The following is an 11,279-nucleotide window of genomic DNA, read 5'->3' on the forward strand; positions in this document are numbered from 1 at the left end:
AGCTTAATGAGAATTACCTTGACTTATGGCTAAGATATAATTATATTCAGCTTTTAAACAACTACCCAATATTTTCAAGATGCAGAACTTACATTGAAAACATTTTGTAATATCTGTCATCTGTCAGTGCGTGTGCTAAAAATGAGCGATGAGAATCGTGCGTGCTCGTATTATGAACTAAAAATCGACACGCGAATTAGTAACTACCGTTACCGGTTGGTCGTTACCTTGATTTATGGCTACCATATGATATATTTAGCTATAAATTCTTAAGCTCTAAGCAAAAATCAGTAGAAATTAAAAACAATAAAAAACTACGCAACATTTTCCAGCACTTAAAGTCTACCAGTTGTGCCATTCAAGACAATGCAACTGCCCAACACTTCACGTCTAACAGCTGTGCTAAACTCTAAGTTAAAATCATTAGATATTAAAAAAATAAACAACTACCCAACATTTTCCAACACTACAAGTCTAACAGCTGTGCCACTCAAGAAGCCGAACTTATATTAAAAACATTTCCTGATTAGTGTTTTATCCGTTTTTGAAAATGGATATTTTGGCGCTATCAGAGCCAAGTTTCTCTGCCGCCGATTGGATAAATGCAAACTATAAAAAATATACGGAAGAGAATAATAAAAAGGGGAGCGCAACTGCCACCGCGTTCATACAAAGCTACGTGGCCAAGCTGCAGCTATATGTGCAGCAGGTGAACTATGCCGTCGAGGAGTCCAGCCAGCAGGTCGTGGCCAGCATGCCGCGCATAGCCAAGGAGGCTGCCACTCTGCAGTGCGATGTGGCAGCACTGCAGCAGAAGATGAGCGCTATGCGTCAGGAGGTGGCCGCCGTGCAGGAGGAGACGGGCGACTGTATGGCCACGTTGGAGCGCCTAAACACATTGCAAACCAAGTTGCAGGCGGCCAAGGAATCGTTGCAAGAGTCGGATGGCTGGGGCAATCTGCTTGCCGAGCTGGAAGACTGCTTTGAACGCAACGACATGAAGGTAACCCGTTCCGGCAGAGAATTCTCAGCACAAATATACATAATTACTCCTTGCAGGGCGTTTGCGATAAGCTGACGGCGCTGCAGAAGTCGCTGCAGGCGCAGGAACAGCTGCCCGGTCATGCCGAGCGCCAAACGCAGGTGGAGGACTTCAAAAATCGCCTGGAGGCCATGGCCTCACCCAGCCTGGTACAGTGCTTCGCCGAGTCGAATCTGGAGCAGGCTCAGCGGCATGTGCAAATCTTCGCTAGCATTCAAAGATTGCCGCAGCTGCAGCAATATTATCGAGCCGTGCAGAAGAACGTGCTGCAGCAGCAGTGGAAGCAGACGCTGGAGCTGCAGGTCAGCGAGACGCCACAGCAGCACTTCCTCGCGCTCTACTACGACCAGCTGCTAGAGCATTGCCAGCGTCAGCTGAAATGGTGTGTTCAGCTGTTTGCCGGTGAGCTGCTGGACATGGCACAGTCGCAGCCATTTCTGGTCATCGCCGAGCTATTGCCGGCGCTGCAGCCCACCCGGGACGCCCATATACTGCAGCTGCTGAAGAGCTCCAATGAGCGGCTCGAGCTACTGGCCCAATACGCTCAGGCCAATCAAAACTTTGTGCTGCACCTGAACTCAACACTGGAGCAGTCGCAGATTAGTTTATCGGCCGATTTGCATCGTCAGCTGGGCGAATCGATCTTTGAATATTTTCACAAGTTTATACAGCAGTATCCACGGCTGGAGGAGACGCAGCTGTCCACGCAAGTTGATCGTTTGCTGTCCAATCAGGCTACGCCCAGCGATGCAGTGCGTCATCTGGAGGACAGCACGCGCAAGCTCTACGAGTGGCTGCAGCAGGCCTGTGCCCGCTGTGACTCGATCACAAATGATTTGGCGCTGTGCAAGCTGATAACGGTTCTCGGTGGCATCTTCAAGCGGCAGCTGGAGAACTTTAGTCGCACACAGCGCCAGCTGAGCCTGAGCCTCGGCAGCGGCAACAGCGAGGGCATGGCGCGCAGCGAAAACTGGTCCCTGTTGCAGTACACCATGTCCCAGCTGCAATGTCTGGCCGAGTTTCAGCTGCAGCTGCATCAGTTCGAGCAGCAGCTGCATTTGCGCCTGGTCGCCCTCGCTAGCCGGCTGCAGCGACCCGCCAGCGGCGCCATTAGCATCTATCAGACCTGTGAGCCGGCGCTGCGCGCCCAGCTGCTGGCCAATATTGCGGATTACCAGCAGAAGGGAAGCGATGCGACAGCGGCCACCAGTGCGGACAGCTTGGGCATCTTCCCCCAGGTCTATGTCACAATTAAGACCTATCTGGCCGAGACGCATGACATTACGCTAAACATCCTGCTGCAGCCGATCGAGGCGCATTTGGCGCACATACGCCCGCCCATCGAGGTGTACCCAACGGCGGGCATCAACATGCCCGCGTTCAGCTTTGCGCCACAGGAGAGCATCACGCAGATTGGCCAATATCTGTTGACGCTGCCGCAGCATCTGGAGCCGCTGCTGTTGGCGCCGTCCGCGCTGCTCAAGCAGGCCTTGGAGCTGTGCAACATCAAGTATACGCAGGCGATGCCCTGTGCCGATGTCCTGCTCAGCCTGGTCGTGGAGCAGTGCTGTGTCATGTACCAGGCGCAGATATTGCAGATCAAGTCGTTACCCGCCTCCGCCGCCACGCAGCTCAGCGTGGACATTGAGTACCTGTCGAACGTGCTCGAGGAACTGGGACTCACCATTAACCTGCAGCTGGCCCAGATCCTCACGCTGCTCAAGGCAGCACCCGAGCAGTATCTCAACCTGAGCAGCGGCTGCGAGCCACGCCTCGTGACGGCCATCAGACAAATGCGCAACATCATTTCGACACAATAATCATAGAATCCTTAAATAAATTGTATTTAAACCTTATCTTAATATATCCCAAGCTGTTTGTCCTCCAGTCAAAGGATTGTCTACCTTTTGCCATCCAGAGAAGTTTAGGGAAGACTTCCTTATATAAATTGTATTTATATTTTATCTTTATCTTAAGCTGTTTGTCGCTCAGTTTCATCCTTTCCCAAAAAAGTTCCTTCTCTGTCAATCCTCCCATTAAAGTTCATTGAAGTTTTTTCAATAGGATTAGTTTCAAGGTTCCATTCAGTGAGATTTAAAGAAGATTGTTAAATGATTTTTTAGAGATTGCGTTGCAAATGGAACCGCAAAAGAATTTAAAGAAATAACTTGCTCCGTTTAATGCCGGGTAAGATACACAAGCCCGAAATCTTCATGAAATCAATGCAAAAATATTTTATATATTACACGGTTTAGGGCTACATTTAATAATTAACAGGCCAATAAAATTTTCTCCCTAAGAAGCGGACACCTCTTCGTCTGGAGGATACACGCTTACAGCCATTTTGTGGACTGCCTCGACATCTGTGCCCTGGTGATGCGCTTGCCACCAGTCTGTCACGTACTGTCGCAGGCTGGAGAGCGCGAGCACAGAGTGCATATCCAGGTTATGCTCCCTGGCCAGTGCGTCGCAGTATTCGGAGCGCGGGCTGGCGTAGATGCCGCCAAAGCTGCGCACGTAGCGGATGCTGGCAATCTGTTCAGGCCAATGGCGAGCGACGCAGTCCAAGAGCAGATCCAGTTGCAGGCCTGACAGGGCCAGATACTGGCCGGCGGAGGCGGTCTTCTGGACGACATTCAGCAGACGCGCCAGACCGGGCGTGGAGACTCGCGGCGAGAGCAGCGGCAGCAGGTGAAGCACGAGTCGATGCAGGCGCAGCTGGACATATGCGTAGTCGGACAGCAGCTCGGACTGGCTGGCGGCAACGGAATACCAGAGATTGTTGACAATGCTAATGATGCCCTCGATGATGTCGAACTGATGAAACTGGGTGTCGCGTATAACGCCGACCAGCCAGGACAAGATGCCCACATGCTCGAGCATGATCTTGACAGCGCCTGGAATCTTCACGCACGTGGACAGCACGGAGAGCAGCAGCAGATTGGTGTCCAGAGTGGCCAGTTGGGAGCTATAGAAGCTGAGCAGCACCTTGAACGTATTGGTGGACACCAGTAGGAAGAGATCCGAGCTGCATTTGATGCCATTGCTCAGCAGTTGGACAATGAACTCGCGGTATTGCTGATGCTCCGGTTCCTGGGAGTAGAAGAATATATTGAATTCGGGTATGGTCTGGAAATTGAAGCTCTGTTTCAGCTGCAGATACATCATCATGCGCTTGTACAGCAAATGTGTTGGATCCGTGCTCAGATTGAAGCTGTGAGCTATGAACAGCACCGGGATTAGTGGGACACGCGGAATGCCACCGTGTGTGCGGCGCTGGGCTAGCCAAGAGTCGCGCAGTTCAACGAGACCCGACTGAATGTTGTCGTAGGCCTGCGTCCAGAGCGGCTTCTCGTAGAACTTGGACAGCTCGAAATGGCTGCGATAACGCTGCTGACAGCAGGCGGCGGCCAGACGCATGTCCTTGTCCAGCGAGGACAGCGCACAGAAGCTCAGCGCTAGGAGGCCATTCTGGACGGGCCACTGGGCACGCACCGCCGACTCCGGTGCGAAGCAGTGCATCATCAGCGGCAGCATAAAGGCCGGATCGTAGCAGCGCTCGTAGAGCTCGTCGCGCTTCGGGCACAGCCGGCGCTGATCCTGCGAGAATTCCTTGCTGATGCCGTCCAGCTCGATGCGCTGCTCCAGCTGGTTATCGCCGAATCTCACAGATTTTGTTGCCGGGTTGACAAACTGCAGCTCCGGCAGCTGCTGGCTGGCGTGCAGCGTGCGCCAGATGGGAAAGTTCTCAATCGTATATTGGCAGGTTTGGCGCACAATCAAGGCGAGGACCTGCGCCACATTTGTCTCCTGCTGTTGCAGCTTGGCGCGCTCATCCGCGTCCGCCTCGCGCAGCGCATAGTGCGCGACGGCGCTTTCGCCCCAGACGAAGGGCCGATATGCGGACAGGCCCACATCGTAGCGCTCGTAGTGCTCCAGCAGCGCGAGGACGTAGCGATCGGCGGGCGTCAGGCTGGCATGATAGGCGCCCAGGAGCACGGGTATGTGGGCGCTGTGCAACGCCGATGGCGCCTTCCGTGCCAGCGTCTCCAGCAGTTGCAGCAGATGTGTCTTCACGGCGCTCGGTTCGCCCAGCAGATGATCATAGCAGCAGGAGTGCGTGCAGGCCATCTCGTAGAGCTGCGCGGCATCCGCATGCTCCTCGGCCTGCTCCTCGTTGTAATCCTCGTAGAGCTGATCGCACAGGTAGGCCAGCAGCTTAAGCAGCAGTCCATTGATCTGCCTCTGCTCCGGCTCCTCGGCCATGTGGAGGGCCTGCTTCAAGCAGCTGCGACAGAAGTTAAGCCAATGCGAGGCGCTCAGCAGACGCGTCCAATCCGGCTTGGAGGAGTCCAAGTCCAGCTTCTGCTGCTGCCACCAGTCGTAACAGTTGAAGGCCAGTTGTTCGAGCTGCTCCAGCTGCACGCTTTGCTTCTTCAGGTCGAGCGCCAGCATTTGGACATTCAAATTCACGTAGTTTACAAATATCTGCGCCTGCTGTTGTGCATCCTTGCTGGCGCCGAAGGCCTGGCGGTAAATCTCGCGCAGCACGCGCATCTGGAACAGGCCGACGGCATCGAACTTGAGCTGCTTCTGGCAGTAGTCCACGCACTCCGACTTGGGCATGCACTGGCCAATGATCGCAGCACTGGCCGCCGCGTGCTCCCGGTAAATGAGCGCCGCCTTCTGTGGTTTCTCGATGCTCTTGAGGATGCCCCCCTTGTAGCTCTGATAGCAGCGCTGCAGCAGCGACTGCTCCAGCTGATAGCCTCGACTGAAAGCGACAGCCAGCAGCGGATAGATCAGATCCTTTTGCTCCACATGCTCTGGCAAAAGCTGCACAAAAGTGGAGGACAGCTGAGTGTTGCGCTGCAGCAGCAGGCAGGCGAGCTTTACTGCTGATTTGCTCAGCTTGCGGTTGGATGTGCAGAAGAAACAGCTAAAGAACTGGGCGTGGCAAGCGGCCAGATGATGATGCTGGCTGCTGACGAACTCGAGCAGGGCCACCTCCAGCTGTTCCAGCTGCTCGGCGGGCAAGGAGCTATCACAAAATTCGCCGTAATAGCTTTGCAGCCGGAGCATGGCCTGGCTGCAGTCGACGGGCTGCTCCTGCAGCTGCGCCAGGCGCCGCAAAAGACGCAGCATTAGCTCAAAGTAATGCGGCGCCGCCAGGTAATCGCTCGCTTCGAGCTTTGCCGTGAGCAGCTGCAGCATTTGCGCGCACTCGTTGGCATTCAATTCGAAGGCATCCACCAGGGCGACGCACTCCAGCAGCTGCGCCGGCTGCTCGACAGCCGTCAAGGCTGCCCGATCCTCCAGTGCTATCTCCAGCGCCAGGACCAGCTGCTGCCTGTAGTAGCTCGTGTAGCTGCTAAAGCCGGGCAGCCGGCGACAGTGCTCCGTCAGGCGTCGCAGGCAGCTGACGTAGTGCAGCTGCGTCTCGCTCGTCTCGCTGAGCAGGTGCGTCGCGCGCATCTGGCTCAGCCGAATGCTGTAGATGTAGTGCAGCAGGCGCTGTGTGTGAGTCTCCTCCCGCTCCCTTTCCCCCTGCTGCTCCTGCTCCTCCTCATTAGCCAGCGGGGCGCTCAGCTTACCGCCATCGAGCTGCGCGGCAATTTGCAGCAGCCTAATCAGGCAATCGGCTATCAGTTGGGATTGCTGGGCGCCCAGCTGCTTGCTCTGCACCAGCTGTGCGAGCAGAAAGATCAGCTCGTGGGCGTAGATCATGTTGCGATGCGGATTGCGAAGGCTGAGATGCAGCTGCAGCTTGTTGCCATCCGCCAGCTGCAGCTCAAACGGTTCGCTCTGCTCCGGCGCCGGCCGGAATATGTGCTCAAATGATTGCTTCGGAGAAGTCTCCAGCACCAGACGCTGCAGCTGCGCCAGGTGTGGCCAATGTTTGGCTATCTGCGCGGGCAGTGGACGTGGCCCCTGACCGATTTCCATGTAGTCCTTGTGCCGCGACAGCTGCGAGCTGTAGAGCTGCTGCAGCTGCTCGGGCTTGGTGTGATAGTGATAGAGCAGCACGCAGACCAGCTCCACGTAGGCATCGTGCGGAGGCTCGATGGCGACGCCCTGCAGCAGTAGCGGCAACATTTTGCTCAGTGTCAGCGTCTCTACATAGGCCTGCACTGTTTGGCCCTGTTCGATTTGGGCGAAAAGCTTGCGCAGATTCTCCACATTGCTGGCCGTCGTTGCGGCCGCATTCAGGGCCGGCAGCTCCTGCTGCTCCTCCTCCACCTGGGACAAGTCCAGCGAGAGTATGTTGAGCAGAATGCTTGTCACATTGTCCACGGTTTGGGCATCGAAGCCGATCAATGCCTCCAGCCAGATGTCGATCTCGTAGCTGCACGAGTCAAACATGCCCGTGTTCTGGAACAGGCTATGCAGCAGCTCGCCGGCCTCCGACTTGACCGCCTGATCATCCTCCAGCATGTAGGCCTTGACGAAGGAGCGCAACACCTTCTCGAAGAGCTGCTCCTGCGGATGCAGCGAGCGCGGAAACAGCAGCAAAATCGTCTTGATTGATTTCAACTCCAGCTTAATCTTTTGCACCTTGTCCAGCTCTTGAGGATTCGCCTCCGTCGACTCCGGCTCATCGAAGTTTGTTTCGTACAGCGGCCTCAAGACATCCAAATAGTCGAGAATCTGGCTGGTTTTGTTCACAAAGGCCCGATTCTCCTTGCACATGATGAGGATCAGCTCCAGGGTGACCGACAGATGCTCCAGCACATGAACACCATCCTTTTGACGCTCCTCTATGCTCATATACAGCGAGTACAGTACGCTCTCGATAGGCGGAAAGTTGATCAGCAAATGATTGAGCAGCTCGAATTTAAATTTACGCAACGAGTTGCCCGCACGCTTCGACTGTTCCCGCAGGGCGACGGCGCCCACATAGTTGCTGTACTGCGTCATCATGGCCAGCAGCAGCTGGTTGACGGCCAGGCGCACCTGGAAATCGTTGTGCTTGAGCATGTACTTGCCGACAATGTGCAGCAGCGCCTCGATGGGCAGGCAGAGCTCCTTGATCCAATAGCTGAAGTCGGTCAGTGTCATCTTGTCCATGGCCACGGACAGGGCGCTTGGCGGCACCGCCGCAATGATCTGGGCCAGCAAATCGATGGCTTTGGGCAAATCAGTCGCGGGTACTCGCATGGGATTCACATACGAGGCGAAATTGCGCACCGTGTGCCTGCCCAGATCGGGACAGGCATGCAGCGTCTTCAATATAAGCTCCGTTTTATACGGGTCAGCATATGCACGATATAGGCTACCCAGGATTTTGCCCTGCAGCTTGTTGTGCTTCTGGCGGTAGTTGCTCATCGCATCGAAGCTGATGCCGTGCTTTCGCGAGGTGAAGAGCAGCAGCAGAAACTGATGTGCGGCGGCGGCAACGGCCTCGCGCTCCTCCGGCACAAAGTTGTGCTTCGTCTTGTGTCCTTTATAGAATACGGCCAGGCCCTGGGGGCCTTCCCAGTCGTAAAGGCGGCGCAGATACTTGCAGCATTCCAGATCGAAGACGTGCACCTTCTTCGTTTTCAATATGCTCGGATTCTCCAGCACATATTGGCGCAGCGTGTTGAGCACCACGCAAGCGGTCACATGGTCATCGTAGACCAGACCCTTGGCCAGCACACGGATCAGATGGGCGCGATCCATAATGTTGCGTATGAGCAGCGCATTGCCATCCACCAGAAAGGCCAGCACAAAGTGTATATATGCCTTGCGCACCGTATCCTCGTTCTGGTAATCGTGCTTCGAGTGCGACAACATTTCGTTCATGGTGCGCACATTCGAGAGTATATCGTAGGAGCTGAGCACCTGGCGGCCCAGCTGCGAGTCCACGCACACAATCGCCGTCAGCAATTTGAGCGCGTTGCGTCGATGCTTCGGCTGTGCTGACTGCAACAGTTGCTCCAGCAGCGTGCCATGCACCTTGAGGAAATAGCGACCCGCGTGCGCCGCCGACTCCATGTGAGCCTTCTGATTCGTGAGTATCTCCATGATAATGCGCTGCAGCGCCTCGCATAGGTAGCCCACATGCAGTATGTTGGTCTTGTCGATGCGATTGAAGGCTTCGGCCAGCTCCAACGGCTTGCCGCGCTTCTCAATATACTTGGCGACGATCCGGGGCCGTACTTCGCACATGTACAGAAAGTGACGCAATTCTGTTCGCAGAACAAAATTAGATAAAAGGAATCATAGTCTTAATCTCAGTCTTACCCGTTATAAAGTTGTCGCCGAGCAGCTTGCTCCGAAAATGCATCATTTTGAAATCATTGGGAAACCGTAGAGGCTTCTCTTCCGGCTCGATGCCCGAGTCAGGACTGATTTCCGCTTCGTCCACTTTTTCATCTTTTTGATTGGCAGCTGCCTGTTCCCTTTTACTTTTGGATGGACTGTCGGAAGCTTCCAACTGCTCCTCATTTGTTGCCTCATTCGTCTGTTCTTCACTATTCACCTGTTCTTTTGCCTTTCTTGATTTTTTCTTTGGCGTATGGGACTCCTTGTGCTGCTTTTTGGGTACCGCTATTTCAGCATCATCTGGTTGGTCTGCGGCTGCAGCTTCATGTTTTCTTTTCCGTTTATTCGTTTGTATTGCCATCTTTATATGTCCCTGGCCGTGTTTTCATATATAATCGGCCAAGATTGATAAAAAAACGTTTCTCAAAAATAAAACACACGAGCCGCATGCACGTGTAGTGCGTACAAGTATTTAACAGAAGTATTTTTTAGTAGCGCTTTTAGTGCTGTGCAACAGTTGTGCTCACATTGTTGTAAAGGTCTTTTTGGCGCTCTGTCAAAATATTTTGAATACACTATGTTTATAATTATTACTTATTACAGCATATTTGAAAAAATGTTAACTGCGAATACTTAAACCTTTTTTTAAAAGGCAAATTTAATTCATGTTAGGTGTATATTTAACACTTACACCGTGTAGTACCATATTGCATGCCAGTATTTGAAAGAAGTATTTCTTAGTATTTTTGTTATGTGCGCACTCGAGCAACAGTTGTGCTCAAAGTGTTGTAAAAGTCTCTTTGGCGCTCTTTTGAATACACTGAATTTATAATAAATATTTATAGGTGCATATTTCACAAAATATTAACTACATTACTTAAACGTTTTATTTTTAAAAGGAAAGTTTGATGTGAATTCCAATTGGGTGCATATTTAACACTTATTGCTCGAAATTACTAGTAGTATGTTCTTTATTAGTTGCATTGTTCTAGCCTTGCTAATCTTCTTCAAGTGCTCTGTTCGTGGCTCCTCCCAATGTAGAAATGCCGGAATTATTGTTTGAAAGCGTACTCGGAAATTCCGGCAAGGTTGTGGCTCGCTGCTTAGCTGGCGCTGGCGGCACAGCTGGCAAATCGACCGATTTACTAGTACCTAAAGAAAATTAATAGGGATTACAATTATTTGAATAATCGTTGTTAAGGTTGCGTTGTTTGCTTACTACAACAACCACCCATTATAATAAGAAGATAATCAAATGTCGTTTGTACCAAAGCAGTTGAACGTTTTTAAAGCACTAAATCAGAGAAATCAAACCGGTGACCAATTGGCATTGGTATCCACCTATATATGGTTGGGTGTGTATATAATTAACGTGCAAACCATTCACAGATAAGAAATTCTTTGTTTTTGTTTAAAACACAAAGTGGGTTATACACGACCACGTTATCTACTGTGACGGTCGGTTACCTAGAACGATTTTATTTGGCTCTACGATTTCACCGCACACGCTAAGTCGACCTCAGCCGAACTGTGTCGGGGAGTTTACAAAATTTAGATAAGCGCTTATCAATCAGCGCTGCTGGCGCTTTTAAATTTTATAGTCCGCGCCTGGAAATATTATCAGAGAAATGTATCGAATATCGATTGAATAAATCGAATATCAGTAAGTTCTCTTTACTTAAGGGATGTGTATAGCAAACAAATAAATATCAAGAAGACTGTCTTACTGTTAAAATATGATACAAATTTCATGCTGGTAGAAAAAAGCCATTTTGAGCCATTTGAATTTAGTCAGACCCGCCATCTTTATTTTCGCCTTTTACAGCACTGCTCGTTAAACAGCTGTTTTGCTTGTGCGCATGATTTCTAGTTTCTCTCTCTCTCTCACTCTCTCTATCAGATATGAACGGCGACCGAACCGAAACGTAAACAGCGTCCGCTGCCATTTCACGCTTTTCTGATAAAAATGTTTTAAATCAAAAAGTGTTAA

At 52.0% G+C, this 11,279-nt stretch overlaps 3 protein-coding genes across 4 annotated transcripts; 1 reads left to right on the forward strand and 2 right to left on the reverse strand.

The window, feature by feature from the left end:
• The first annotated feature begins 142 nt into the window (after nt 1-142).
• LOC115761179 (conserved oligomeric Golgi complex subunit 7) lies at nt 143-2,908 on the forward strand. The gene is made up of 2 exons (XM_030702842.1): nt 143-1,003; nt 1,060-2,908. Exons 1-2 carry the CDS (start codon nt 551-553, stop codon nt 2,860-2,862), a joined length of 2,256 nt encoding a protein of 751 aa, XP_030558702.1. The 5' UTR covers nt 143-550; the 3' UTR covers nt 2,863-2,908.
• A 273-nt stretch (nt 2,909-3,181) lies between these two features.
• LOC115761190 (nucleolar pre-ribosomal-associated protein 1) lies at nt 3,182-9,730 on the reverse strand. The gene is made up of 2 exons (XM_030702861.1): nt 9,269-9,730; nt 3,182-9,213 (listed from the first exon to the last, which is right to left on the reverse strand). Exons 1-2 carry the CDS (start codon nt 9,648-9,650, stop codon nt 3,338-3,340), a joined length of 6,258 nt encoding a protein of 2,085 aa, XP_030558721.1. The 5' UTR covers nt 9,651-9,730; the 3' UTR covers nt 3,182-3,337.
• Nucleotides 9,731-10,000: 270 nt separating this feature from the next.
• Nucleotides 10,001-11,127, reverse strand: LOC115761199. 2 transcript variants are annotated; one of them, XM_030702877.1, is made up of 2 exons: nt 11,017-11,127; nt 10,001-10,441 (listed from the first exon to the last, which is right to left on the reverse strand). In XM_030702877.1, exons 1-2 carry the CDS (start codon nt 11,039-11,041, stop codon nt 10,287-10,289), a joined length of 180 nt encoding a protein of 59 aa, XP_030558737.1. In that variant the 5' UTR covers nt 11,042-11,127; the 3' UTR covers nt 10,001-10,286. The 2 variants fall into 2 exon arrangements, with proteins under 2 accessions (XP_030558737.1, XP_030558738.1); XM_030702878.1 differs by lacking the exon at nt 11,017-11,127 and adding an exon at nt 10,509-10,653 and having other exon boundaries at nt 10,126-10,441.
• Nucleotides 11,128-11,279: the final 152 nt, after the last annotated feature.

The sequence above is a fragment of the Drosophila novamexicana genome, unplaced genomic scaffold (genome assembly GCF_003285875.2).
Source record: "Drosophila novamexicana strain 15010-1031.04,08,12 unplaced genomic scaffold, DnovRS2.1 tig00000463-arrow-arrow-pilon, whole genome shotgun sequence".
Lineage (NCBI taxonomy): Eukaryota > Metazoa > Arthropoda > Insecta > Diptera > Drosophilidae > Drosophila > Drosophila novamexicana.

Coding starts and splice junctions, on each gene's coding strand:
- LOC115761199 (XM_030702877.1), bottom strand. CDS start 11,041: ATGAAATTTGTATCATATTTTAACA. Junction 10,442..11,016: donor ATTTGTATCATATTTTAACA/GTAAGACAGTCT, acceptor AATTTTCTTTAG/GTACTAGTAAATCGGTCGAT.
- LOC115761190 (XM_030702861.1), bottom strand. CDS start 9,650: ATGGCAATACAAACGAATAAACGGAAAAGAAAACATGAAGCTGCAGCC. Junction 9,214..9,268: donor CGGCGACAACTTTATAACGG/GTAAGACTGAGA, acceptor TTCTGCGAACAG/AATTGCGTCACTTTCTGTAC.
- LOC115761179 (XM_030702842.1), top strand. CDS start 551: ATGGATATTTTGGCGCTATCAGAGCCAAGTTTCTCTGCCGCCGATTGG. Junction 1,004..1,059: donor TTGAACGCAACGACATGAAG/GTAACCCGTTCC, acceptor TACTCCTTGCAG/GGCGTTTGCGATAAGCTGAC.